The sequence below is a fragment of the Lithobates pipiens genome, unplaced genomic scaffold (assembly GCF_037356315.1).
Source record: "Lithobates pipiens isolate NorthernLeopardFrog02 unplaced genomic scaffold, aLitPip1_a1.2 Scaffold_22, whole genome shotgun sequence".
Taxonomy (NCBI): Eukaryota; Metazoa; Chordata; class Amphibia; order Anura; family Ranidae; genus Lithobates; species Lithobates pipiens.
The window spans coordinates 52,379,503-52,407,080 of NW_027507784.1; the positions used below are offsets into that span (position 1 = coordinate 52,379,503).

Below are 27,578 nucleotides of genomic sequence, written 5' to 3' on the forward strand. Positions count from 1 at the left end.
GAATTGAGCGATAGTGATTTGTGGGGAAATTTGTCATCAAACACTGAAAGTAACGACAGCGACAATTCTGCAGCTGAGCAAATTTCAGTGTTTTTGATTTGATTACATTATTGAATACATTTTATTATTATTATTATATTATTTGTTATAATTATTTATAGTTATTTATTCTATTATAATTTATGATTTTGTGTTTCAAACTTTATCATACCCGAGATGTCTACTAGATTCTGGTTTGGACAGATTTAAGTGAGTTATTCCTAAGAATTACAGGCCTACAATATAAAACGCCACATTTCCATGCAAAACAATGTACCACTTTCAGCATCAAAAATCATACCACCAGGGAGGTTATTTAGTTCATTTTATTTAGGCTACTTTCACACTGACAGCGCCGGCCATTAGCCCTAAAGCATCGCACATTTTAGCAGCACTTTTGCAGCGTTTTTTCGGCCGCTAACGGGGCGGTTCTTACCCAAAAAAGGTAAAAACAACAGTTTTGTAGTGCGTTCAAATTGCTTTTAAGGTGCTTTGGAAGCGCTGCCCATTCATTGATGGACAGGGCGATTTGGGAGTGCTAAATATAGTGCTCCCACCCGCCCCAAAGATGCTGCTTGCAGGACTTTCCGTAGTGTCCCACAAGCGCACGGCCCCAGTGTGAGAAGACACACTGCAATGAATGGGTGGCTGTTTTTAGGCGCTTTGCAGAGGTTATTTCTAGTGCCAAAGCTCCTGAAAACTGCCCCAGTGTGAAAGTAGCCGTAGGGTAGAGCAGAGAAGGGGTAGCATCTCCTTCAGGTCTAATTACTGTAGTACCCTCCTAGATAGGTTGCTAGGATGTTAGGTAAATGTAGCCAATCCATGGGGAGGTGTGCCTAGCAGATGGCAAAATAAGGATTTCCATCCATCTGGGTGGGGGTGACTAAACCCCCAAGCAACACAACCACTAGGCAGTTTTGCTGATTCAAGCTGAGGTTCAGCAAGGTCCCTTCTGTGGCAGGGCGGGGGTGCCTACACATGAAAGTAGCTCTGACACTCCAAGACTGCATCTAAATGATCCAGCCCACACAGACTCACTAGAATGTATTTGGAGGAAGCTGAATGGGCACAGCTGCTCCCCTGTCCTCGTGAGTACTGACTTTATTATAAGATCCTGGTGACTGTGTACTATTAGAAAAGCTGAGCCAAGTAGTTCCTCCCCTGAGCAGTCCCTACCTCTGGCCTACCCTAGTCACTAGTGAGGGAGAACTCAGTCATCATCATTATCTGTGCTGCAGTCTGTCAGGTTTCTATGGTAATGAGCCCATGTAGAAAGCCAGCTCTGGGATGCGGAGTCTAAGCTTCAGCTTGCTCCTTCACTAGGGTCCCTGATGGCGGGGATGCACTTGCAGCAAACTGAAACCAGGTCGTGGTCCCCTGGTATACCTGGTTGACAATGTGGAAACCACTTGCATGTGCAAAGTACAGATGACAGGAGACAGAAGAGAATCCAGGAAACAAACCAAAGTCAGGGCAGGCAGCAAGCAAGCGAAAATGGTAGATAAAATTGGGATTGGGACATTGGTATTCAGGCACTGAATACAAGGAAAACCAGGAGCACATAGAAACTTGGAAGTTGCTCAGGTAACCCAGGCTGCACTGAGCATGTCTACTGGTAGGGAAGCAGACTGGGAGGTGGGCCAGGAAGTAATAGAAGGGAAAGGTATACAGTTTGAATCCATAGTAGGGCAGGTGGCACCCATAGATGAGCAGAAAAAAGCAACAGAAGAGGATCCAAAGCATTTTTGAGGGTTTAAAACTGCCCCTTGCACTGGGGCTTGAGATTGAAAACAATATAACTGGATTGGAGGTGAATTAGACCTTTTAATGGTATTTCTTCCAGTGTGATTAGTACGGCCTTGTCAGCAGCTGGTTTGGCAGCCAATAATAAAGATATGAACAAAGTCATATCTGGACCGTTTAGCAGCAATGTGGCACAATTTACATTTTTATGGCCCCTTCTGGAACCTGCCCGGCATCTTTAGTAGTGGTATAAACAGTTCAGCAGTTTAAATATTTGACATATTCCAGACAGTTTATGATTAAGATTTACCCCCTGATTTATATAGTAGGCAGAATATTTATAGAAAGTTCAAACTGATCACAGCTTACCCACCATGTATGCCTCGCCTTAACACTAGCATATAATGTTCTGTCCTTGCTACACATTTCCCTGTGTGTAACTCAACATGCAGTTAAACCCTCTTATTCTGCAATAAACCAAACTGGGTGTAATCTATTTTGATATCATATAGTTTGGGTGTGGTTTTCAAAGGCATATATAAAGTCACTCCCTCCTTTTTTGGTTGTTTGAACTATTGGGATGATGCTGATGGGAACCAAATAGAGCAGTCACATATGATACTTCACCTCACACTTACAACTGTGATATAATTCTCACTAACGATGCTGAAAAAAGAGATGCAAGTTCCAATCTAACATGTGCTCTGATAACTGGTTTATTTTCTTTAATCTCTAAGATGGAGTCTGAGCTCCCAGGATGCACTTGTTTTCTTTTCTTAGACTGTAGGATAATGTGAATTTTTATTAAACCTGAATAGTTTCTAGATTCTGCAAAAACAGCTAATTTACCACGGTCTCCATCTTGTTGGCCAAACAACTTAATGTAAACAGAAGAGAAGAAGGTCTAGCATTCCACTTGGCATTTGGTAAAATCATATTTATTGAAGACAACACATAAAAGGAACAACAATACTGCAATGTGTTTTGGACCCCACAGGATTTTATTGTGTTTATGATGTAGTAATCTTTATGTTTCATTTCAGAGTTAGTGCTTGGATCAAAGCATGCTCTTTGGTGGTCTCCTGGAAACACTTTTATTGCCTATGTGCAATTTAATGATAAAGAGGTGCCTATAATCGAATATTCCTTCTATGGCGAGGAGCAGTATCCCCAAACAATGAAAATACCATATCCAAAGGTAACACGTATAAGTTCATTTTATTTTCATATTCCTTGTACCAGTGTAAGACTAGCCTTTAAACATCAACTGGCACATCCCTCATTCTTCTTCAAGATATATCTCCAGACAAAACTTTTTATTTGGATTAAGAAGGGGAAAAGTATATCTTCTTTCATTTTATACTGCTTTATAGTGCCCTTTTGGGGGACTTTTTCTCACTTTCTGCTCTGTTGACAATGCTCTCAACAGGCCAGCAAGTAAAAGCAAATCTGCAACAAGGATACAGATGGAAATAAATAAACAGATTAGAGGAAGGCTAGAATCCCTGTTGGTACTTTATTGCTGTGTCCCCGTTCAATATTTTCCCTCACTTTCTGTCCTAGTGACAATGTCTTCATGTGGTGGACATAATCAGCACCAAAGGTCCCCTGTGCAAGAACACTTTTGTGCCCTCCCCATTTAGGTGTAAAAATTAGGATATAATGAAGAATGCCTCTCACTTTCGACTTGTCCTAGAAGTGGGAATAGTCCAGGTCTATGTGGCAGTGGAAAGGAGTATCAGCACCTGCTCAACCAGCATCACAGGTAGAAAGGCTCCTATGCATAACCAGGATGGAAAATGAGGGAAAAATCTCCTCAATGACACCTCATAAGGGAAACAAAACTAGACAGTGACACTTTAAACTCCTGTATAATGCAGTCAAGTTCTGGATCAGGTATACATCTTTTTTTAATTATTATTTTTGCCCAACCCTTACTTTTAAAAGTGATCACTGTTGTTAGAGTGCTCTGTGCTGCTTAAATCTCTGGTTAGGGAAATGCATGCACTGAGCATGTAACGAGATACTAATCCCTTAGATCAGGGGTCTCAAACTGGTGGCCCTCCAGCTGTTGCGAAACGACAAGTCCCATCATGCCTCTGACTGTGGGTGTCATGCTTGTAACTGTCAGCCTTGCAATGCCTCATGGGACTTGTAGTTTCGCAACAGCTGAAGGGCCGCCAGTTTGAGACCCCTGCCTTAGATAGTGCAGACTCAAGCTGCTGGAGGAGGAAAGAACAGAGGAATGATTTTCCACTGTAACTGTAATGTGACCGCATGAACATATGCAATGTAGGTTCATTTGGATGCAGTCCCAACTCGGAGGGTGCATGGATAAGTGTCTCCATGGGACTCTTCAAGGAGATTGAGCCACACACAGGAACTTTTTGTGTATAAAATGTATTATAAACAAATCAATAAGCTGCTTGCCTTCAAACTATCTGTCTGATTGGGTAAAACAGAACAGCAAATAATAGACCAGTACACATGTGAAAAGAAGCCTAGAACTCCCCTTGCTGGGTGTGTGAGCGCATGGAAGAGATATTCACATGAATTACTTTAGATTTATCTAGTTAAAATATAGGAAAAAAATGTATTTACCGTTAAAAACATTCATTTGTATTTATTAATTAGTTAAAACAATACTAAATATTTGGAATTAACATAACTACATGTTGTATAGCCATATATAGCTAGTTTCAACAGTTAATTTTTCATGTAGAAATTCAGAAGGGGTTTAAAGGTTTTTAAGTGGTATTAAAGTCACATTTTTAAAAATGACTGACAAGCGGGGTTTTTATAACAGAAAAGACCCTGGTGCTATACCTCATTAAAATGAACAGATATGTTCTCCCTAACAGTAAGAACCATAGTATTCATTTACAGAAAATAATATCATGTCATATACTGTGTCCTCTTTATCTTACCATCAGATTTAGATTTTTGCTTTCTCCTGAAAAAATAAATAAATAAATAAATATATTAAAATGCTATAGGTTGCCTTTTAGGTTTACTAGAATGCACGGTACATAAACACACCAATAATCCTGTAATAACTAACTGACATTTGTCTAACACACTTTCTATATATATATATATATATATATATTTAATCTATCTCTTTTAAAGGCAGGAGCAAAAAATCCAACAGTGAAACTATACATTGTGAAAATTGATGATTCCAAGTATCCCAGAGCTGAAGTTCCAGTCCCTTCACTCATATCGTCCAGGTAATTCTTAGTATACTGATAGTTTCATAAATGAAAAAAAACATGGCACTCACTTACAGAAATCAGAACAAAGGAAACATATCTGCATTTCTAACTTTTGTTAAATAAAAAATCAAAATGAGCTTAAATAATAAGGCAGTACAAAACAGCAATGATATGTGCTGAAATAAACCTCGACAGACCCAATTGCAGACGATTTCAGAAAAAGATCACCATTTTAAAGGAATTATGATCTAAGGCTGGGGCTCGATCAAAGCATTATGTAGCATGCCAAAGCATTTTTCCTTTTGAAATATGAATTCATAGAAATCGTAAGTTCTTGCTAAAAACTGATTTTTTTTCTTCATAGCTATCAATCAAATTTAAATTTTCAAGGTAGGTTTCCTTTTCTTAGTAAAAATACATTGATACTTGAGGCCCAGAGTGACTGTTAATGGCATTTTCCCTACTAAGACAATTTACCAGCAGTGACAACATAATCTACTAAAAAATAGGCCCAAACATGAAAAATTGGCGAGAGTCCTATGGGATAAACAACAGAGATTTGTGAGGGTCTGGAATGCATAGATACAATATATACAGTATTCTAGTTGAGTGAAAGGTGACGATCCGGTGGATGCTTTTTTGAGAGAAGAGCTCTTATTCTTTCTCTTTCTTTTCCTTTCTTTCCTGCTTATCTCTTTAATGCTTAAATTCCTAAACATTTTGACTTTTGGTCCTACGTTCTCTTCATCTTCAAAATACATTTTACCACTTGAACAATAATAACTTGAAACAAATGCTTTTGTGCCTCCTTGATGTGGATAGAGGCTGCCTTATTCGCCCCAGATTTCATTATTGTAGATCAAAGCATTTAATCATTTTCCTTTGGGTTTTAGCATTCCATCACTCATGTTACTAAGTTACTATAAAAATCCTGCATGTTCCATTGATGATTCCTAATAATGAACATCCATTTTGCAGTGGGGATTACGTCTTCAGCTGGGTGACATGGGTCTTGGATGAGAGAGTCAGTGTTCAGTGGTTGACCAGAATTCAAAATGTCTCTGTTATATCAATATGTGACTACAGCTCATACTCATGGATTTGCCCAAAGGTAATTTATACCTAAAACCCTAATTGTATGTAAAATGTCATATTCACAATGTTCTGAGGCCAATTTGCCATACTTGTATTTTAATAGGAATATTTCCAGTGCCTTGATAATAATAGTTTCCTGTATTTGTATAGCACCAGCATACAGTAATACACACTGCTTTACAGAGACCTTAATGCAGTGGCTTAGAAGGTGGTCCTTATATGGCTAAATAAGTTTCAAATGGCTGAATAGAAAATAACAAATGTAAACAAATATATTACTTTTACTTGTATTAAAATATTAAGAGTATATGTACTAAATTAAATAGGTTAAATAAAAAAGCACATATGTAGTTCATCAAAGTACATAGTCCTGTTTTAGGCATGGCAGGTTCCTCCAGATCAGTGATTCTCAACCAGGGTTCCTCCAGAGGTTGCTAGGGGTTCCTTCAGCATTGGGCTATTTCTGCCTCTCAGATAAGTTCCCACTGACACCATTAATCTTTTTAGCTATCTGAAAGGGGGTAAAAGTCCCGTTGTTCCTCCTTCCTCCTCCTTTATCCCTCATTTTGGTCTGATCTGTATAGTTGTAAGCAAAAATTCACTATTTATCTATCAAAAAGTGTTTTACAATGTTAAACTTTTCATCCAATGTCTAAATGGCTGCATTTGTATATTTCAAAAGCTAGTATAAAGGAATAGTAGTGGTAAAAAATCACTTGTAGGTTTAACCAATGATTTTTTTGTATAATTCTCCTTTAACGGGGTGTGACAGGAAGCATGTCCTATGTCTACAAAGTTTTGCTAATTTTTCCATTTTAGAAAGTTGGGTGTTATAAGGTGGTGGTAGCTGATTTTGAAGGTTCCAGAGCTCACAGGTTGCTCTCTAGAAGATCCAGTAATTTAGGCTAAGTGCAGGCACCTAGTGGTACCTAATAGCATAATAGAGGCACTTTACTACTATTTGACTGGCACATTAGGGTTTCAGTAGCTGCAAACATTTTGGGGTTGGGTTATCAGCACTGGAAAAGAAAACACACTTCCCTTGTGCCCTGATCTTAACTTAACCCTTAGATGGCAATTAAGACATAACCCCTCCAACCAAATCATAAACCTTAATCTAGTCCTCCCAACAATTAACATCAAACAACCTAACCCTGAAAATGAACAGCTAAATACTAACTATTACCCAGAAATTTAACATCCCCCCCATTAACCCCCCTAACCCCCAAAGCCTAAATTTAATTTTAACACAGCCTAATTGGTCAGCCTAATTGGCACAGAATGTATCGGAACCATGTACTGTACTACCAGTCCTGATCTGAACTCAGTGGCACTAAAAATATCTACTAGCCAAATTCAACTCCAAGTGCTATTTTACTAGATAAGAATGCTTAGCTATTTATTAAAATGTCTTGTTTGAAGCCTTTTTTCTTTCAATTGTTTTTTATTTAAGAGATATATATATATATATATATTGTACATACAGAACAAGAGCAATTCTGAGCCCTTTTTAAATATATTTTCATTTTTTTCTATCTTCTCCTTAGGATCGACAATATGTTGAAACAAGTAAAACAGGGTGGATTGGTGTGGTATGTTACAGTGCTTTTTCATTTGCATTCCTGTTCTTCCTCGGTGCAGTAGACAGGTATCACACCTGGGTCTGCAAAGGCTGGCTTGGCTGATATAGGGGTGATTTCTATCTATTGTAGAGAAGGAGGACAAGAAACTAACAGTACTATAATGTACAATTTACAACATGTCTGTGAAGGCTCTCATTTACCTAGGTCTTGGTATAGTTACTAGTAATACGTTATATTCAACTGGACATACATATGATACATGAATCAAGATTAGAACATTGGAAATACAAGCTTTTAGTAAACACATAAAATCAGTGGACGATTATATCAAGTTTACACTGGAAGAGACACTGAATAGCAAATTACTCTTGTTGGACTGTATGTTACATATCAGGGAGAGGTGTGAGTTGAACATTGATGTCTATGGGACACCTACTCACATGGACCAATATCTGCTTTTGAACTTCTACCACCCATTGGAACTTAAACTGGAGGTTATTATGACTCTGCAACATCAGGCTGAGGTGGTAACAACAAGCACAAAGTCTAAAGACAAAAACCACAGACATCTCATGAGTAGTTTGAAAGTTTGTGGCTATCCAGACAGAGCTCTTGCTAAAACATTTACAAAGTCAAGAAATAACATAAGACCATTGAACAGAATGGAGAGTCAGAAAGGAAAGATCTATAACAAATCTTGTATTTTTATGTCCTTCAAGACTAGCAATACACTGAGGGCAGATCCTACAGATCAAGACATGGTCTAGCCTGGCGATTTGACCATAATTAACATCTTTAACCATGTAAATCAAGGAATGAATGCATATGCACACTTTCTGAAACCAAGAATGGGATTATGTAACTAGAATAAATTAATTTCACACCTATCCTATTCTTGGATAATTAGCATCTATACATTAGATGGTGATTGGATCTGTGCTACCTGTTATAAATTCTAGGGTATTTTCTTGCTACTCATTGGAATTGAAAAAGTAAAATTACTGTGTAAGAAACATCAGATGACAGCTTATAGTCTTATGCAGCGTACACAAGACCGGACTTTGAGGGACTAGGTCCGACGGACTTTCGGTAGAGTTCTGACAGAGTTCTGACGGACTTTCTGAATGAACGGACTTGGCCACACACAATCACACCAAAGTCCGACGGATTTGAACGTGATGACGTACGACCAGACTAGAATAAGGAAGTTCATAGCCAGTAGCCAATAGCTGCCCTCGCGTCAGTTTTTGTCCGTCGGACTAGCATACACACGAGCGGATTTCTCGGTAGGAACTGGGTCCGGCGGATTTCCGGCGGAAAAATTTGAAACATGTTCCATTTCTAAAGTCTGACGGATTTTTGCAAATCAAAAGTCCGCTGCAGCCCACACACGATCGAATGGTCTGCCAGAATCGTTCCGACGGACCTTTGATGTCAAAGTCCGGTCGTGTGTACGCGGCATTAGGCTTCCAGTCTACTTACAAGTTCCAAGGAAGTAATATCACTTGCACTATTTCTGAATGGGTTTACTACCCCAAGAGATACTAGTGCCTGTATATGAGAACATTTTGTAATAGTTTCCCTTTAAAGGAAAGCCATATTGGGAAAAATACAGTGCGTGCCATTGCTTTCATCCTTTTAGGAATAGGAATAATATCTGCCTTGTTGTGAAACTGATTCATTGCATTCATTACTTTCTGAGTTACTGACTTGGAACAAGTAGAGATCAGAGAATCAGAGTAAAATATGATCTGCATACTTGTTCCTGGTCAATGACTGAGGAAGTATGGAAGACATTAGATCAGCATGCAGCTGTGGCTAAGAGTATTAGGCAAGAGAGTTTACATTGCAGCCAGGCAACTTGCAATTATAAAACAGAAACTCAGTATTGTGGAGTTCAGGCAGGAGAGTTGCCTGAACAGTGTTAATTCTTAGGCCGCGTACACACGCGGGGACTGTTCGCCCAACTTTGTCCGTCAAACAGTTTCGGCAAACAGTCCGCTCAAAATTAGCATGGACGGACATGGCCACACACGACGTACGAACAGTTTGCTGAAACCGTGCGCGATGACGTGAACGGCACGTACGACGGGACGAAAAATACGACGTCCTATACACTGCATTATAACTTTCGGCGTGTAAAGCCTTTCTGAGCATGCGCGGAACTTAGTTTGTCGAACAAGCCTACACACGAGGGAACTGTTCGCTGAAACAAGGTTTCAGCGGACAGTTTTTCGGAAATTCCGAAAAACCTTGTTCAGCGGACTGTTCGCTGAAACTGTCCGCTGAAAGCCCACACACGAGCGGACTGTTTGCCGAAACACTGTTCAGCGGACAAAGTTGGGCGAACAGTCCCCGCGTGTGTACGCGGCCTTACACTCTTGGTCACAGCGACAGAAGATGGGTGAATGCCAGCTTAGGCAAAGACAAAGGGTAGGTTAATTGAATTCTGTCCAAAATTGGCCCTAGTATATGAATGGGGACCTTGGATTGTGGGGCTCTTTGAGGGTAGGGACCGATGTGAGTGTGCAATGTACAGGGACAATTGTAGACACTCTCTCAGGTTCAACTGGATGGACTGGTGTCTTTATTCAACCTTACTAACTATGAAACTATGAAAGGGTGTTCCTGTTCTAGGCAGGACGACAGAAAACAGACTACCAGAATAGTGAAGGTTGCAGGCCAATGACCAAGATGACCAAGACAAGCTGAGTAGAAACATAGTCCAACCAGTTGACAGACAAATCAGACAGAAGTCAGAGACAGGTTGACCATCCTCTTTCTAAATGGAAAAACTTGTTGATAGGGCGAAAGGTAGAAGTTCTGAGTTCACTTTAGAGCTGAATAACAAGATTCAGGTGTGCACAACAGAGGCCTGAGCTGTAATCCTGGATAATAACCATCAGATGGCGAAGATTCATGGCTGATGTAAAATGTTCCCATCTGAAAGTGCTGCATGCAGAGGCTCCCACAATTCAAGCTCACCATCCTTGGCACAGTGTCAAGTTATGGTAATATGCTCACAGTGGTGCCATCACTGCCCTATGGCCTGTCACGGAGAAATTATTATTTTCTAAATACATGCATACATACACAATAATTTTTCTTTAAATATTCAACAATAAGTTTAAAGTGTTTTTGTCATCATTAGCTGCTAACATTGTTTCTGCCTCTTCCTCGTTATCCATACATCCATTAGTCAATCAATGTTAATTGGTAGAAAGTCTCCTTTGAAACGTGCTAAGGATACATTTTTACTCTAATTAGTGCAATTAGCAAATACAAATCTAATGACTTGTTTGAACAGCAGTACAAATAGAACGTTAATTATGGCAGTATTATAATGCACGTTGTTGAACTAAATTGGTCATTTGGCTCGGAAATGTCTTGACTCATGATACTTTTCAACCACAAACGCAAGTATGTCTGCTAAATGAACATCTGTGTTTTATTTGCTCATTACTATTTAATGGATGGCAACTGCCTTTTTAATATAATGCATTCTGAAACAAAGAAAAATGAGATCATTGCCTACAATTTTGTAATTATTACTAAATATAATCCTAAATTGAATGCTATGACATGTCATTGTCTACATGTCATTATCATCACCTCTATGAATAGATACATGTAAATTTATCTGGGAGGGTTATACAGTATATATACTGTATATATACAGTATATACACACTATGACCAAAAGTATTGGGCCACCTGCCTTTACATTCACATGAACTTTAATGGCATCTCAGTCTTAGTCCGTAGGGTTCAATATTGAGTTGGCCCAGCCTTTGCAGCTATAACAGCTTCAACTCTTCTGGGAAGGCTGTCCACAAGGTTTAGGAGTGTGTCTATGGGAATGTTTGACCATTCTCCCAGAAGCGCATTTGTGCGGTCAGGTACTGATGTTGGATGAGAAGGCCTGGCTTGCAGTCTTCGCTATAATTCATCCCAAAGGTGTTCACTCAGGTTGAGTTCAAGTGCAAGTTAGTCAAGTTCCTCTACCCCAAACTCGCTCATCCATGTCTTTATGGACCTTGCTTTTTTCATGAGTGCGCTGTCATGCTGGAACAGGAAGGGGCCAACCTCAATCTGTTCCCACAAAGTTGGGAGCATGAAATTGTCCAAAAGGCCTTGGTATGCTGACGCCTTAAGAGTTCCACTGCAACTAAGGGGCCAAGTCCAACCCCATACCCAGACCACAGTTTCACTTTAAGAGCCCCTTCAGACCTTTCTGGGTTATTGCATCCTGATGTATGGTACATTAGAATTCATTTTGAATGTGCAGCAATGGATGAAAAGCTGGATATGCAGCATTTTGTAAACACACAATATTTGTTTTGCTGGGTGCTTTACTTGTGCTTTGGGGTGCATTTTTCTAATGAATAAATTCATAAAGTGCTGCACATCATATCACGTGTTTCCACAAATTACAACAACATGTAGATGTGAAACCAGCCAAAGACAGGTGTACAAATGCAAAGCCCTCCAGCAAGCCAGCTCTAGCACGCAGCCAATCACAGCATTGTCACTACTGTTGTCACAAATGCTCCCGATGCCTAATCCGATACCTGGGAGAGGTAGAGGCACACATCCGGAAGTCTGCAGGCAGAGCGGAGAGTGAGTCCTAAAGCAGTGGAACTAGGTAAGCTGCCAGGGCTATGGGGCATGTTGCCGCCAGCGGTTGAACATCCTGGCGCCCATCTTGGTACACCCTGCACTCAGCCAAAGTAAGGCAGTGGCGGACATCTTGTTACACCCAGCCCATATGGTTCGGGCTGGGTGTAACAAGATGACAGCTGCTACTTACTGCAGCCAAGGACAAGGTGTACCAAGATAGGCATTGCAGGCAGTATAGCATTGTCTCATGTCATTTATTGCTGCATTTCAGTGCCTTTCCATCAGTGCCCATAAGTGCTACCTATCAGTGCCATCTATCAGTGCCAGCCATCAGTCAGTGCCACCTATCAGCAGTGTTGGTCATCTCACTTTAAAAAAGTAATGAGTTAAGTTACAATTTACTCCTCCCAAAAAGTAATTGTGTTAGTAACTCCGCCCAAGTAATGGGAACTGAGTTACCATGAGGGGAAAAGTAATCAGTTAGATTACTCGTTACCCTCAAGTAACTGTGTTAAGTAACTCCGTTTATTTTAACTGACTTACTTACATCAGTGCCCATCTGTCAGTGCCATCTGTCAGTGCCCATCAGTCAGTGCCATCTATCAGTGCCAGCCATCAGTGCCAGCCATCAGTGCTAGCCATCAGTCAGCGCCACCTATCAGTGCCCATCAGTCAGTACCAGCCATCAGTCAGTGCCACCTATCAGTGCCCATCAGTCATAAAAAAATGTATCCGTAATCAGTATCTGCGAGTACTTGAAAAAACGTATCTGTACTTGTATTCGGTCTTAATAAAGTGGCATCGGAACAACCCTAATTGTCACCATTTCTGTACTGTATGGTGGATATTAGTATTTGTTGTGTTTAGATACATTTGTTTTATTTTGTAGTTTTTTGCTGCACTCCCGTATTTCTCATCAGACAGTTTATCCTACTACCAAATCCTTAGTGACAGGGATGGATACAGACATATTCATTACATCAAGGATTCCATGGTAGGTGACTCCTTATTTTAAGGATATATAGTAATGATATATGTTGATGTTTTTGCTGTGTGGATGGTTTATTCACACACTGAGAAAATATATTGCAGCAAATGCACTAGTCATACAATATCACTTCTTTCTCTAATAGGAAAATGCTGTTCAAATAACAAGCGGGCGATGGGAAGTGTCCTATATACTTTACGTTACAGATAATGCAATGTAAGTGTGCCATAAGTAATTTTTTAATGTCATGTTTTGTCCTTTGTTTTTTGTTTTTTTTATGATTTATGTATCATTATTCAAAGCAGAACTTTACTCAGAGCACTGGTGTATACATAATGGGATTGACTTACTAAAACTGGTGCAAACTCTGGTTCAGTTCTGCATAGAAACTACTCGGAGTCCAGGTTTTTTTTGTCAAAGCTTAACTGAACAAACTGTAGTTAGAAGCTGATTGGTTACCATGCACACCTGCACCAGATTTTGCACTCTCTAGTTTTAGTAAATCAATCCCAATAAGTACAATGTTTGTCTTGTACACATGGCACCAGTGGAATGGGGCCCACTTATTGCACATGTTGTGGATGCGGTCTGCTCCGGGTTTCACCACTACAGGGTGTGATATGAAGAGCAGTAGCGGTGTACCAGTATACACCGCAGTAGCCATGTATCTGGAAAGATACATCTGTGTATCAGATGGTGAGGAGGCACTATTACTATTGTGACAGCACACCACATGCTGTGACTATGAGAAGAGAGCGCTGTGGGGGACTGCAGGACAGGTATTTGGTGGATTTTTGGTTCTCTTTACAGAATGCCCCACTAGACCGCCAGGAAGTATAAGGGACACTTTTGATGGTCGTACATGGATCAAAATTTGGTCAATTCAGCAGGGCCCAGCCAAATTTAAATCCATCTATGGCCACCGTGGTTGTATTGATGTTGATCTATCAATTGATTTCTGTACAACTGACCCCGTTGTATTTTCCCTGGTTAAGCACCACCGCTGACTATAGCCGGCATCGCTGATCAGTGTATTCTAATGGCAGGGAAGTCTCCCCACTATCACAATGCAATAGCTCAAGTAGGGAGTATTCCCCCATCCACTTTGAATGTATGGACGAGGAAATCATGCATGGAGGAAGAGGCTGTGTTCGAGAATTTTTTTAACAAGCTCAATTGCACATTTCAAGTGACTAAAAATTTATGGAAAGGAACAATACCACAATAAACATAAAACTACTTTGACTTTTTTCTGTGCTTTTATCTCCTATTGTTTAGGTTGGTGACAGAGTGTCTTTAATCTGAAGTAAAGCTTTAAAGCGGAGGTCCACCCTAAAGTGGACCTTCCACTCATTGGAAACCTCCCCCCCTCCGGCGCCACAATTGCCACCTTTCAGGGGGGAGGGGGGTGCAGTACAGTACAGGTATCTGCACCCACTTCCGGCGTAGATTCTGCAGAAGTTACGCCCCTTTCCGCAGAATCTACGCCCCTTTCCGAAGGTCCCCCGCTACCTGCTGTGAAACACACGGATCCCAGAGACAGCGGGGACCATCCTTATTGTGCAGCGCGACTCGCGCATGCGCAGTAGGGAACCGGGAAATGAAGCCGAAAGGCTCCACTTTCTGATTCCCATACCCAAGATGGCGGCGGCAGCACCCGAGAGACGATTGAGAGATCGGCTTGGGGTGCCGACATCGCGGGCGCGCTGGGCGGGTAAGTGTCATTATTTTAAAAGTCAGCAGCTGCAGTATTTGTAGCTGCTGGCTTTTAAAAAAAAAAAACGGCGGACTCCCGGCGGACTCTCGCAAATACTCATAAATGTACATTCTAGCTATCTTCAGGTATTTCCAAGTCTCAATCCAGTGTACCCCCCCTGGTACGTTAGCTTGTTCCCCATTAGCCCCCATTAGTTGTTGGGTCTGTAGTAGCCTTGAGAAAAAGTTGCACACCCCTGTAGAAGTATGTGTGAGTCCAGGGTCTTTAGAAATAGCTTGAGTTAAGACATCAAAGGTCATTTTTTAATAGGAGAGGTATGGTGGCTGCCACTGCACTCTTAAATGCCTGGCTTTTAAGCTGACCTGTTCTTTCCAATTTTTTCTCATTCAATGACTTGGAAAAGGCAGAGATAAGCATATTAAAGTGATGTCTAGCCACCTTATCTGCATACTTGTTCTCAGTCAGTGACTCAGGAACTATTGAAGACATTGGATAAGCATGACTGCCGTGACTCAAGGTAATACGCCAGTGCATTACCTGCTGGTGCAATTTTTGGATGTAGAATCTACAAACACTTTTAAACCCTTTTAATTTCAAGCATTCCTAAATTGATATAACAGACAAGCCCTAAGCAAGTTGAAGTTTGTGAAACCCCAAAACCCCTTATTATAGAAATATGTTGGACTTTCCATCTCCATTGGTGTGGAGCCCTTACTGCTATATACTCAAAGTTTTCCTTTCTGTTACATCACCATTGTGAAAGTTTGCACCTCACTTCTTGTCCTGTCCACCAGCAGGGGTAAGTAAGGGTAAGGCTATGTACATACAATAGGATTTTCCGACAACGTGGAATTTTTTTCCAAAGGATGTTGGCTCAAACTTTTCTTGCATACACATGGTCACACAAATGTTGTCGGAAATTCCGAATGTCAAGAACGAGGTGATGTACAACATGTACGACGAGCCAAGAAAAATTAAGTTCAATAGCCAATGCGGCTCTTCTGCTTGATTCCGAACATGCGTGGACTTTTGTGCATCGGAATTGTGTACACACACTTGGAATTTCCGACAACAAGTCTTGTTGTCAGAAAATTTGAGAACCTGCTCTCAAACATTTGTTGGCGGAAATTCCAACAACAAATGTTCTATGGAGCATACACGCAGTCGGATTTTCCGACAACAAGCTCACATCCAACATGTGTTGTCGGAAAATCTTATCGTGTGTACAGCTCATAACAGTTGGTAACAAAAACCTAACAGAGGTTTAATCTCCCCTCATACCCAAAATTGAAAAAAAAAGTTTAAACTGGTGTTTTTTTAACATGCAAAAATCAAGCATAAACATGTGTATTAGCTGAACTTAATATGTAAAATCACCAGTAACCTGTTGTCCTGTGGAGGCCTGACCCTAATCCTGCAGTTCTGAAGATTATAAATTCCTAGGTCAGGACAGTCCCGTTGCAGTGATGTATGTCAGCAGACTCCTGGAACCATTACATTAATGGAACTGCAGCTCTAAGGAATGAACAAAGTGACTGGTAATAGGCTTCATATTTGACCAGAAGCCAAATTTCTAGTCATTCTGTCTGCAAGGCATTATGCAAAATAAATCAGTGCTAAATAGGTGCACTATCCCTTTAAATGACCAAAAACGCATCAAACATACATGTGCAATTATAAACATTTCCCAAAGCCTATAAATCAAAGTTCAATATGGAAAATATATCTGTGATCCACAAAGAAACAAAATTTGTGATTCTACTGCAGGTTATTGTCACCAACTTCAGTGCACTATCAACACATCTTCAGTGCACAACACAACACAAAAGCAAAAGACCTCTACAATTAATTTCAATAGAGGCAAAGGACACCACTTCTTCCAGTACCAGTGCTAGAGACTACTTGTATCAACTTTGTGTGATAGGCTCCTCAGAATGGTGGCAAAAAGCTCTGCCCAGACACATTTCATCTACAGATATCTTCAGGGGAAGCTGTTTTTTTCCCCTGAAGATGTCTGGACGAAATGCGTTGGGTTTTTAATTTCATGCTGTGTTCACTATGCTTCTTACTTTTGGCCTTATAATTCTAGAGGTCTTTTGCTCTGGTAAGCAGATGGTGTGCATTCATTTGTGGTGATAGTGCACTAAAGTGCAGTAAATTTGGTGATAATAGCCTGTTGTGGATTCACATACTGTACTTTGTTTCTTCTCGAATCACAGATTGCTTTTTTGGGGACTTTATTCCATTTTCAGGTATGATTTATGAGCTCTGGGAAATATTTATTATCACACATGTATGCTTGATGCACTTTATTAAGTATTTTTTTTATTATGTAAAAGGATAGCACACCTATTTAGCACTGCTTAGTTCTTTGGTGTATTTATAATTAAGTAATTTTTATTGTGCAGTTTTCCTGATACAGAAGGCTCACACTGTTTATTAAGCTAGTCATTGGTGTTACACGTTTGAGATTATGGGAAAATAGCATAAATTATCAATTATGGCAAATGTAGTACATTGTATATCGTTAGTACATTTTCAGGATCCTCTGCATTTTTAGCATCTTTTTTTAACTTATCTCCCTTACAGCCTAAAGACATATTGTTGTTTGTTTTATTTTACTGTAAACTATATGTTTTTCAGATATTACACAAGTAATGAATATGAAGATTTCCCAGGAAGTAGAAATATATATAGGTACGTTTAGGGGAATATGTAGAATATTATACTCTCTATATATGTTCAGTATATATATATATATATATATATATATATATATATATATATATAATGTTCAGTATATATATATACACAATGTATAGAAATAGGTTTATTTTTTGTCTAGCTTGAGATGATCATAGCCGTATTAGTGCACTTGCAACAGAAACATCTGCTCCAGGGGAGGGGGTAGCCACCCTCATCCAAAAAAGGTGTAATTCCTTTAACAGGAAGACCCTGCTGTTCTGGAGTTCACATTATTTATCAGCCTCCAGTCACCCACTGGGCCACCCCTCCCAGAGATTGGCTGGTACCCAATGAATATTAAGTTACCTATTTCTCTCTCTCCCTATGTTCCAGAAGCCTCTATAAATGGGAAATAATCAAATTTGTAACCTGTGGCACCCAGAACAGCCCAAAAAAATCAACAGCCACTCTAGTGATTACAGAGGAGCCAAAAAAATATATTAAACTTGCCTTTTATCCTAGCATCCTACCTAGGAGGGTACTACAATAGGTAAGGAATGGCTACAACTCATTTCAGTTTAGCCATCTCTGTCCCACTGGGGAGATTTCCCTTCACTTCCTAAAGCTGACTTACAGGAGCACACTATATTAGTTTTTTGGCTATCTCTGGATCAACTAAGCTGGAACAGTTGGATTTAAGATTTTATTTTTTATTACTGTCTATGAAGAAGTGTATTTTTAACCTGAATGTGTAACTATAGCTGCTGCAGACCATTGTTTCACTTAAAGCGGAGTTCTGCTTAAATTTTTTTTTTAAAAGACAGCAGCTACAAATACTGCAGCTGCTGACTTTTAATATTTGGACACTTACCTGTCCCAGGGTCCAGTGATGCGGGGGAATGAAGCCCCACTCATCTCCCCCTCCTCTCTAAGGCGCCGGCATTGTAACTGCGCCCCACTGCACTTTCGCAAGATGTGACACGCGCTATGACTGGCCGGGTAATCATCTGGGACCTGTGACATGTCTCAGATGATTGCCAAGAGGGAGGGGGGAGAGGTGATCTCCCTTTCGGTGCTGCAGTGCACCAGGAGGAAGTGGGAGCTGGGACCCTCTGAAAAGAGGGTACCCACTTCCCCCCCAAAAAAATTACATGCCAGATGTGGCATGTCAGGGGGTCACCTCCCTTTAAAGTGGAAGATCCATTTGTGGGTGGAACTCCGCTTTATGGACAAACAGCTTTAGGAGCGACATGCACACTCGCAGGATATGAGTGTGCAAGTCTATAATGGGCACTAGCATTAAAAATGTTAGTGGATTGTTTACTTGAAATACAATGGACATTGTACAAAATCATTATATCTGCCCAGTCCAAGGCCTCCTTCTAGCAGAGACCATTACACCAGCACACCTAAAAATATGATGACAGAAAAAAGCCCTGCTTAATCAAATGAACATTTTACTCTTATTTTCATTAACTCCCTTTCTTTTGTTTTCTAACAGAGTTTCTCTACAGGGGCCCAATAAAGAGATGCAATGTCTTAGCTGTACTCTACGAAAGACGAACTGTCAGTATTATTATGCCAGATTTAGTACTAATGCCAAGTACTATTCTCTGTATTGTAATGGTAAGTATGTGCTAACACAGATTTTTAATTAGTGGTATCCACACCCCAAGGATTGGGAATATTCTTTTTTATGGTTATCTACACCCAAGAACAAAAATGAAATGTACTGCAGCTTACCAGTCATTAGATGTGGTGGCATCATGAGTTTACTTTTTTCAGGTGAAAAACATTTTTATAGAATACAGAAAATACTCGCTGATCTTGCCAGAAATGCAAAACCCTTTTCACTTCCTGTGAGATAATCTGGAAGCAAAAACAATGTTATATTTCTTGTATAAACTACTTTTTATATCAAACCCTGACCCCTAATGGAGATAAACAAAGGCAGGCATGTTTGAAGTACAGACTATGTGGCAACTATGGTTCCCTCCATGACACAGTGGCAGAGTGAATGTAGCTATCCAGGGGCAGGAAGTATGCTATTCTCAGCATTAGCAGGTTAGAATATGGGAAAGAGCCTGAAAGCAAAAAGTAGAAAACAAAAAATGAAACTACCTAATCTAAAGGACTGGTAAGATGCAATATTTCAATTTTTTCGGGGGGATTTAGATATGATTTAGGGTAATTGCATTACTTAGGTAAGGGGTCCATTTAGACTGTTGGGTTGTGATCACAAGCTTTACAATGCATGTTACTGCAACACCCGTCAAGGCACGTGCCTGAGTGTTGTAAGTTGCGTTAGCCTTTGTTATGAATAGCATCCCAAAACCCTATAGAGCAGGGGTCTCAAACTGACGGCCCTCTAGTTGTTCCGAAACTACAAGTCCCATGAGGCATTGCAAGGCTGACAGTTACAAGCATGACTCCCACAGGTGATGGGACTTGTAGTTTCGCAAAACAGCTGGAGGGCCGCCAATTTGAAACCCCTTCTATACAGTAGTGACCAATGCACCTGCACAGCAGGGCATCACAAGACTCAGGTATGGTGGTGCTCTGCATTAGCAAAAAAGGATGCTGTGTATTTTTTAATGAGTTGGGATGTGAAAATGTATGAGCTCCTTCAACCCAATACATGTTAAAGAGGAAGTAAACCCTGATGAATTTATTTCCACTTTGATTCTCTGCAAAGGTAAAGCATAATGGACTACTATGCATCGCATAGTAGTCCATTATGTGTCACTTACCTGACACAGGAGCCAGCGAAGTCACCGCTGTCCCCTGTAGTCCGGTGCATCCATCTTCTCGGTGGGTCTCGCTGCTCCGCTGCTGTCATTCGGCGAAGCCGCGATGACGTCACTCCCGCGCATGCGCACGGGAGCCGCCACTCGCGGCATATCGCTGTTGACAGCGGTGCGCTCAGTGCGCTTGCGCTGTAGACAGAGGTGCTTGTCTTTCAGCAAATATCACCTAAACCGTGTAGGTTTAGGAGATATTTCTTGGACCTACAGGTAAGCCTTAATCTAGGCTTACCTGTAGGTCAAAGTGGTTTGTAAGAGTTTACAACCACTTTAATCATGATACAATGCTCCTTGTTAAAGTAGAACTGAACTGCATCTGAGCACCAGAAAACAGGGAGAACATGCAAACTCCAGGGAGGTGGTGTCGTGGTTGGGATTTCAACTGATGACCCTAGTGATACCAGACAGAGGTGCTAACCATTAAGCCACTGCTATTTAACACATTTTTAATATCCAAAGAAAACTCTCCCATCCATCCATGTCTCTGTGCTTTATTTTGTTGAGAAATCAATTTGAAAAACACCCCTCAGCATTTCTATTTGTGGCCATTTTGAGTAAGGGTAGATGCCTTGTGTAGCCTTTACTTCCTGGAATCCATTTCTTCTTAGCTCCCTGAAATCCAATCACTCCTTTAGGCCCCTAAAAAGCCAGACATCAAATTATGGGAGGAAGATCAGCCTGCTGAGCCTCTGGCTTTAATACTTTGAGTCAGTAACCCATAACAAGTATGCAGATAAGGGACACTGGCTGTGCTCTGATTTCTCTGATCTGCATCCAGACCAGTGACTAAAGCTGGCCATAGACAGATTTGATTGCTGTTGAACTGGTTTAATTTTGATTGAAGTAAAAGTAAACCATCTATGAAATTTTTTTGGAAAGTATTAAAATAAAATAAAAAGTTTAAGTTTTGGCTGGTGGCGAGGTGCTATATAACCCCTGTGTGCTTTATATTGCCTGTGTGTTCTTTAGGGAGAGTCATCCTCTCTATTTGTCCTGGCCTAGTGTTAAACAGCCCTAAAAAGGACAGATCTAATGATCAATGGAATCTGATCTAATGATCAGTAATTATAGTAAACCCAACTCTGGTTTTATGCATTATTATATAAAAGAAGAGGTGCTATTGTTATCCATCAGACCAATCACTAATATTTTGTTTTATTTTACAGGTCCGGGGCTACCTATAACCACTATTCATAATGGCACCACTAATAAAGGTATTTATAATTTTTAGGTGCATTTGGAATTATTCAGTTAGGAAAAGGTGTAGTAACCCATAACAACCAATCAACATTTAGGGGTCAATGCATGAATGTTTCACACAAGATTCACATAACTTTCACTAAGGAGACACACATTTTTTGAATTGGATTCTATGTGTGACTCCTGGAGGAAAGTTGTGTGAGAACATTTATAAATAGATCCCTTTTCTTATATTAATCCCTTTTATTTCATAAATAGATCCCTTATATTTAATTAATACAGAAAACTGAAGTTTCCGTTGGCTAAACACCACTTCCTTTGGCTAAACACCTCTGCCATTATGCAATCTATTCCAAAAAACATTTGGTGTCTGGACTGTCCTCTCAATCAAGTAACATTTGCAAACAATCATCAACATCAGGATTTTGCCATTCTTCAATGGCAGATCCAGATCAAAATAGTATAACTCATATGTATACCACAATCAATAATTCATTTACTACTAACAGTGGCTTTTAGTGCCAAGAAGAGAGTCGTTTTTTATTTATTTCTGCTGGGCTGGATTAAGTAAAGCTGGCCATATACGGCTTATATTTTGCCTGATTCCTTCTGCATAATCAGAAACTAGTGTTGTTGGTGGCCCGAGTGCACTGATAAGCTAAGGTTTGGATCAAACCCAGTTCATCCTGAACCAATAGGGATTCCCCGCCCCATAGCTGCATGTAACAAAGGGACTGGTGACATCATTGACCTAATATAGCTACCTGGTTATATTTGGTCAATGACATTGTGGGCATGTGGCTTAATTTGTATAATGGCATCTGTCAGCATTAAAACCCTTTTGTTATGTGCAGGGATTTTCGTCAGCTATCATGTGACAGCTTCCTGCGGGTTTGTCAAACTGGGTTCACAGGTCTGCACTATGCCCCACAAAAGTCGATTTTAAATTGACGTTTGTTGAAGAAAACTATCTGAAAAGTAACTGCATCCAATTTATCAGCCAGCAGGGAAGATTCCTTCATCCAAGTTGTTTAGAGTGGATTGAAGAATCTATTAGATTAGCGGAATCGTTGTGTGCATAGCTAGCTTAAACCCTTCTTTTACTGGACATTCACTGCCCAGTAAAATACGTTTTTAGTTTAAAGCTGAGTCCCCCCCCCCCCCAGCAAAAAATTTAAAGTCTGTAGCTGCTGACTTTTAATATTTGGACACTTACTTGTCCTGGAATCCAACAATGTCAGCACCCCAGCCGATGTTTCCATTGGCTCTCTGGTGCTGCCGCCGCCATTCCATTCCTGGTAAGGGAAGATGGCGGTGAAGTTTTCCCTACATGCATGAAGCATGCTGCGCAGTGGCGACTGGTGTTTTTTTGTTGGGGGGGCTGCAAACAACCACCCCCTGCCGCACCTCAACCTCCTCCCGATGTCAGCCTGATATAGAGGTATGTGCTGTGGCGGGTATCTGGAGGTAGCAGAGGTACAGACTGTGGCAGATATCTAGGGGTAGCAGGGGTACAGGCTGCGGCGGGTAGCAGGGGTACAGGCTGCGGCGGCTCTGTGTCCTCTTTCATTCTGAGATCACGGCGTCCAATGGGAGCGCCTGACCTTTCAGCCAATTGGGAAACGGGTAACGGACCCTGGCTTCCTGATTGGCGAAGAGGCGGTTCAGTGTTAGAAAAGCAAATATTAATTTGCTTTTTTTTTAAACACATCTGGGTGGACTGCGAGCTCAATGCTTTGCGCTCCAAGTCCATCATTTTTGAAGCCTATTAGAGCCTATGGCTCTGATCAGGTGTTCAAAAAAAAAACCCCGACACTGTAATTCAGGTGCCCGGCGTCCGAAAAGGGTCCGGATGCCTGAATAGGGGGTGGCAGCGGCGGCCATGAATAGATTCATGCAATGCTTGAGTCTATCCATTAGATTATCTTAAATTGTTTGGTATAAACCCAGAGGGAGAAAATGTCCTCATATTTGGAACTCTTATAGAATGGGCAAAACAACCACAGTGGCCATGCATGGATCAAAATTCAGCAGGTCTCTGCTGAACCGGGCAAATTTCAATCCATGTATGGCCACTGTGGTTATTCAACGTCTGTTCAACCGCCCTGCCGCTCAATCAGCACTGCACGCTAGCAACTGCATCACCGATCTATGTATTCTGATATTCTCCCCACTGTCAGAATACAATGACATACCCCCACCCGCCTCATATGTGTGGATTGCGGGAATTAGGCCAGTTTTTTTTTGTTCAAACTGCTGGTTAAAGGAGAAAACATTTACTCATCTATGGCCAGCCTAAGGGAGGGAAAGGGGAGACTGTGGCCTTACTAAACCTCTGAGATAAAACTCTTTCTCGTGTATATTGTATTTAATGTAGACACATTTACCTTCTGCAGCCACTGCTTGAAATCTGTATATCTGTTGTAATCTTTCCATAACATTTTTAAGTATACCCCAGTGTTATAGACCAGCAAACATTATTGTGTTGTGTAATTTCACAATATGGCCGGCAGATGTCTCCTTTGTAATTATCATAGAGGTTCTGCTGTGGATTTAAAACGTAGCAAGTTCATATCCTGTATACTGTATATAGAACTGGTTCCTTCAGTTATTTGTATATTTCGTATATTTTGTATATGTCGATAGTGCCTTTAGAGTTGTCTGCCAGTAATTGCGGGAACTTAAAGTGTACTGTATGTCAAGCCAAAAGCTTTTTTCTGCTTTTGGATAGTGGGGAAGGATTAGATCTCTAGTCAGATTTTTACTGTTATCTTGATGTATCCGTACCTCCTGTCCTTCTATCAGCTAGGGATGAGCCAAACATACTTGGATTTGGTTTGAGGCATGTTTATCAAACATAAGTAGCCATTGGGCTAGTATGGTATGGATGTCAAGGAGGACTCAGCTCAACTCAAAAAAAGCAAAAAAAGTTTGGGGTGAAAAAAGAGTAAATCATGTCGTTGGGCATGTGGTTGCCATCATCCCTTGTATAGATAGAGAATAGAAAACCTCTAGTAGTGGGATTTTTAAGGCAACAAAAATCAATATATTAAAAATTAATTTATTATACAAAAAAATTATTCATAGAAAATTCATAGAAACGTCCAATACACAATTCTAAATGTTAAAAACATTTAAGAAAGTAATACTATCCGCTATAAGATCCAGGGACCCCCAGAACAGCTGTTGGTGATGGACAAAAACGCGGTTAATCCAACATGTTTCGATATTAATTATCAATACAATCTTCATCAGGGATTTTGTGCCACTATCTAAGATAGATCAAAAAGAATTCATTTAGTGCATATGGTATTAGGAAATTTCCCAAATACATCATATTTCATATACAATAAAGCTTTTAATACAAAAAGACTTATGCAAATGAAAATCAAATGGCAGATATATTCCCCATTATGTTCAAACGGTAGAACTACTAATTTAACATTTAGAATTGTGTATTGGATGTTTCTATGAATTTTCTATGAATCATGAATTGTTTATATATGTGTATATATATATGTATGTATGTGTGTGTGTGTATATTATATATATATATATATATATATATATATATATATATATATATATATATATATATATATATATATATATATATATATATGAGTTTTTTGAATAATAAATGAATTTTTAATATATTGATTTTTGTTGCCTTAAAAATCCCACTACTAGAGGTTTTCTGTTCTCTAAAAAAAAGTATGGGGTTTCCTCTAAACGCCATACCAGATGCTTCGGGCCTGATTTGACTTTCAAGGGGAACCCCCCCTACAAAGAAAAAAAAATAAAGATTTGCCCCTCCCAAAATCTATACTAGACATACCATATCCTGACAGAACCATACCATTTTCACCGGGGTCGCTGGTTGAAATCCCAACCATGATACCTGCCTGGAGTTTGCATGTTCTCCCTGTGCTTGCATGGATTTCATCTGGGTACTCCGGTTTCCTCCCACACTCCAAAGACATGCTGGTAGGTTAATTGGCTTCTGTCCAAAAATTAGCCCTAGTATATGAATGTGAGTTGGGGACCTTGGATTGTGGGCTCCTTGAGGGTAGGGACCGATGTAGGTGTGCAATGTGAATGTGTCTGGTAAATTGTGTGGAGTGCTGCGTAAATTGACGGCGCTATATGGGTACCTTAAATAAATGATGATATAATAGATGAGCATCTTAATGAGACACAATGTACAGGGATAGGGTCAATTGTAGACACTCACGCAGGTTGACCTGGATGGAATGGTGTCTTTAGTCAACCTTACTAACTATGTAACATGCCCTCAACATGAACCCCCTGGGAAAGCACCTTGTCCCCATGTTAAGGATGAGAGGCCCCACAGGATTTTCCCACAGCCATAGTTTATTGGAATCTGGAAACATCCTTTAAAGGTTTAAAAGATTAAGGGGTACTCGTTTGCAAGAAAAAAATGTGTAAGTAGTAAATAAAGACATCAAATCTGTAATTATAGAGGTAGCAGGAGGACTATCACTTATTCACATATCACTTATTGCAATATATCGTGTTCTAGAACTCAAGGTGCTAGAAGACAACAGCAAACTGGGAGAACAACTTCGAACAATACTAATGCCTGAACAGAAATTTGGGAATTTTAAAAAGAATGGAATGAGTATGATATTTTTTCTATTATATTTGTATTGTTCACCTTCCCTGTTGACTGTGCAATAGTGTTAATAAACTTTAACTAGAGACACAGAAAGGGTATTTTTGTTATTGTGTTAGGCAAGGCATATAGTAAATAGGCTCAATTTTGTAAATTAAAATAAAGACAGTTATGGGTCTAATGGTGGCCATACATGGAACGATTTATACACAACAGTACTATCAATTGATTGAGAAAAGTATGACTAGATGATTGGAAGTTCAAATAGATTGTTCAATATGTCATATATTTAACAGTCATATTGATCTGCCTACTCTCCTACAGTCAGATTTTTCCATCCAGGATGATTTGGATCTTTTCTATGAAATTGGTTGTTTTCTTTTCAAAATCAATCAATGACACCATACTGTATCTTTCTGATAATTCATAGATTTGATCACATTGTTGGATTCTGTGGAGGATCACTCAATCGGATTGTTTTATATATATATATATGGCCACCATAGCGCTACCTCCCCTAAAAATGAACATATTACACATTTGGATCTGTTTGTCTACCTAAAATACTGTCTATCTTTATTTTTTACAGCATTCTGGTACAAGATGACCCTTCCACCATACTTTGATAAGTCAAAGAAATACCCTCTCCTCATTTATGTGTATGTCATTTAAATATTATACTGCAATATAGCAGCATGATAAGAGCTTTGCTTATAAGGAACTTTTTAGAACAGAAAAAGGAAGCTGCCATTAAAGCTGCAAGCTCCTGGGTTGCCATTCATATTCTCAATTTAACGCCCTCCCACCTGTAATCTATATATTAATATTCTCTAATATGATGCCCACCCCAGGCCCACCACTGTCAGTATACAAATGAAAACTAGTTTCAAGAGCTCCTTCTACCCACTGGTTAAATTGTGACCATTGCAGTAGCTCATGGGTGGGCATAGCTGAGGAAATTCAAATAATGGCAACATAACAATGGCTTGTAGAAAGCAAAATCAATGTGTGGTTTTCAGTACGGCACCCCAATCCATCCGGATCTGTCAATAGGTACATTTGCTTCTTCGGTGAAGCCTCCATTGTGAAATGAGTTAGTAAATTCAGTAAGTTTTCTTGAACCCTACTTTAAACCTCTTGATCAATAAAAGATAAGGGAGCCAAATCCTGGAGCCAAGGAGCCAAATTCTGACGGTTTTCATACTGTCTTTCACTGCCTTCGTAGAGTTTACAATTTCTCCACATGTAGATATT

At 40.0% G+C, this 27,578-nt stretch overlaps 1 protein-coding gene across 1 annotated transcript in view; it reads left to right on the forward strand.

The window, feature by feature from the left end:
• The window catches only part of LOC143923750 (prolyl endopeptidase FAP-like), a 166,299-nt gene that overhangs the window by 74,725 nt on the left and 63,996 nt on the right, over window positions 1-27,578 (forward strand). Inside the window, exons 9-19 of the mRNA XM_077447579.1 lie at window positions 2,826-2,980; window positions 4,912-5,012; window positions 5,976-6,108; window positions 7,640-7,684; window positions 13,184-13,288; window positions 13,428-13,498; window positions 17,643-17,696; window positions 19,186-19,310; window positions 21,655-21,702; window positions 26,232-26,330; window positions 26,914-26,983. Of these exons, the coding sequence (XP_077303705.1) occupies window positions 2,826-2,980; window positions 4,912-5,012; window positions 5,976-6,108; window positions 7,640-7,684; window positions 13,184-13,288; window positions 13,428-13,498; window positions 17,643-17,696; window positions 19,186-19,310; window positions 21,655-21,702; window positions 26,232-26,330; window positions 26,914-26,983 (1,006 nt within the window). The remainder of the gene's footprint in view (window positions 1-2,825; window positions 2,981-4,911; window positions 5,013-5,975; window positions 6,109-7,639; window positions 7,685-13,183; window positions 13,289-13,427; window positions 13,499-17,642; window positions 17,697-19,185; window positions 19,311-21,654; window positions 21,703-26,231; window positions 26,331-26,913; window positions 26,984-27,578) is intronic.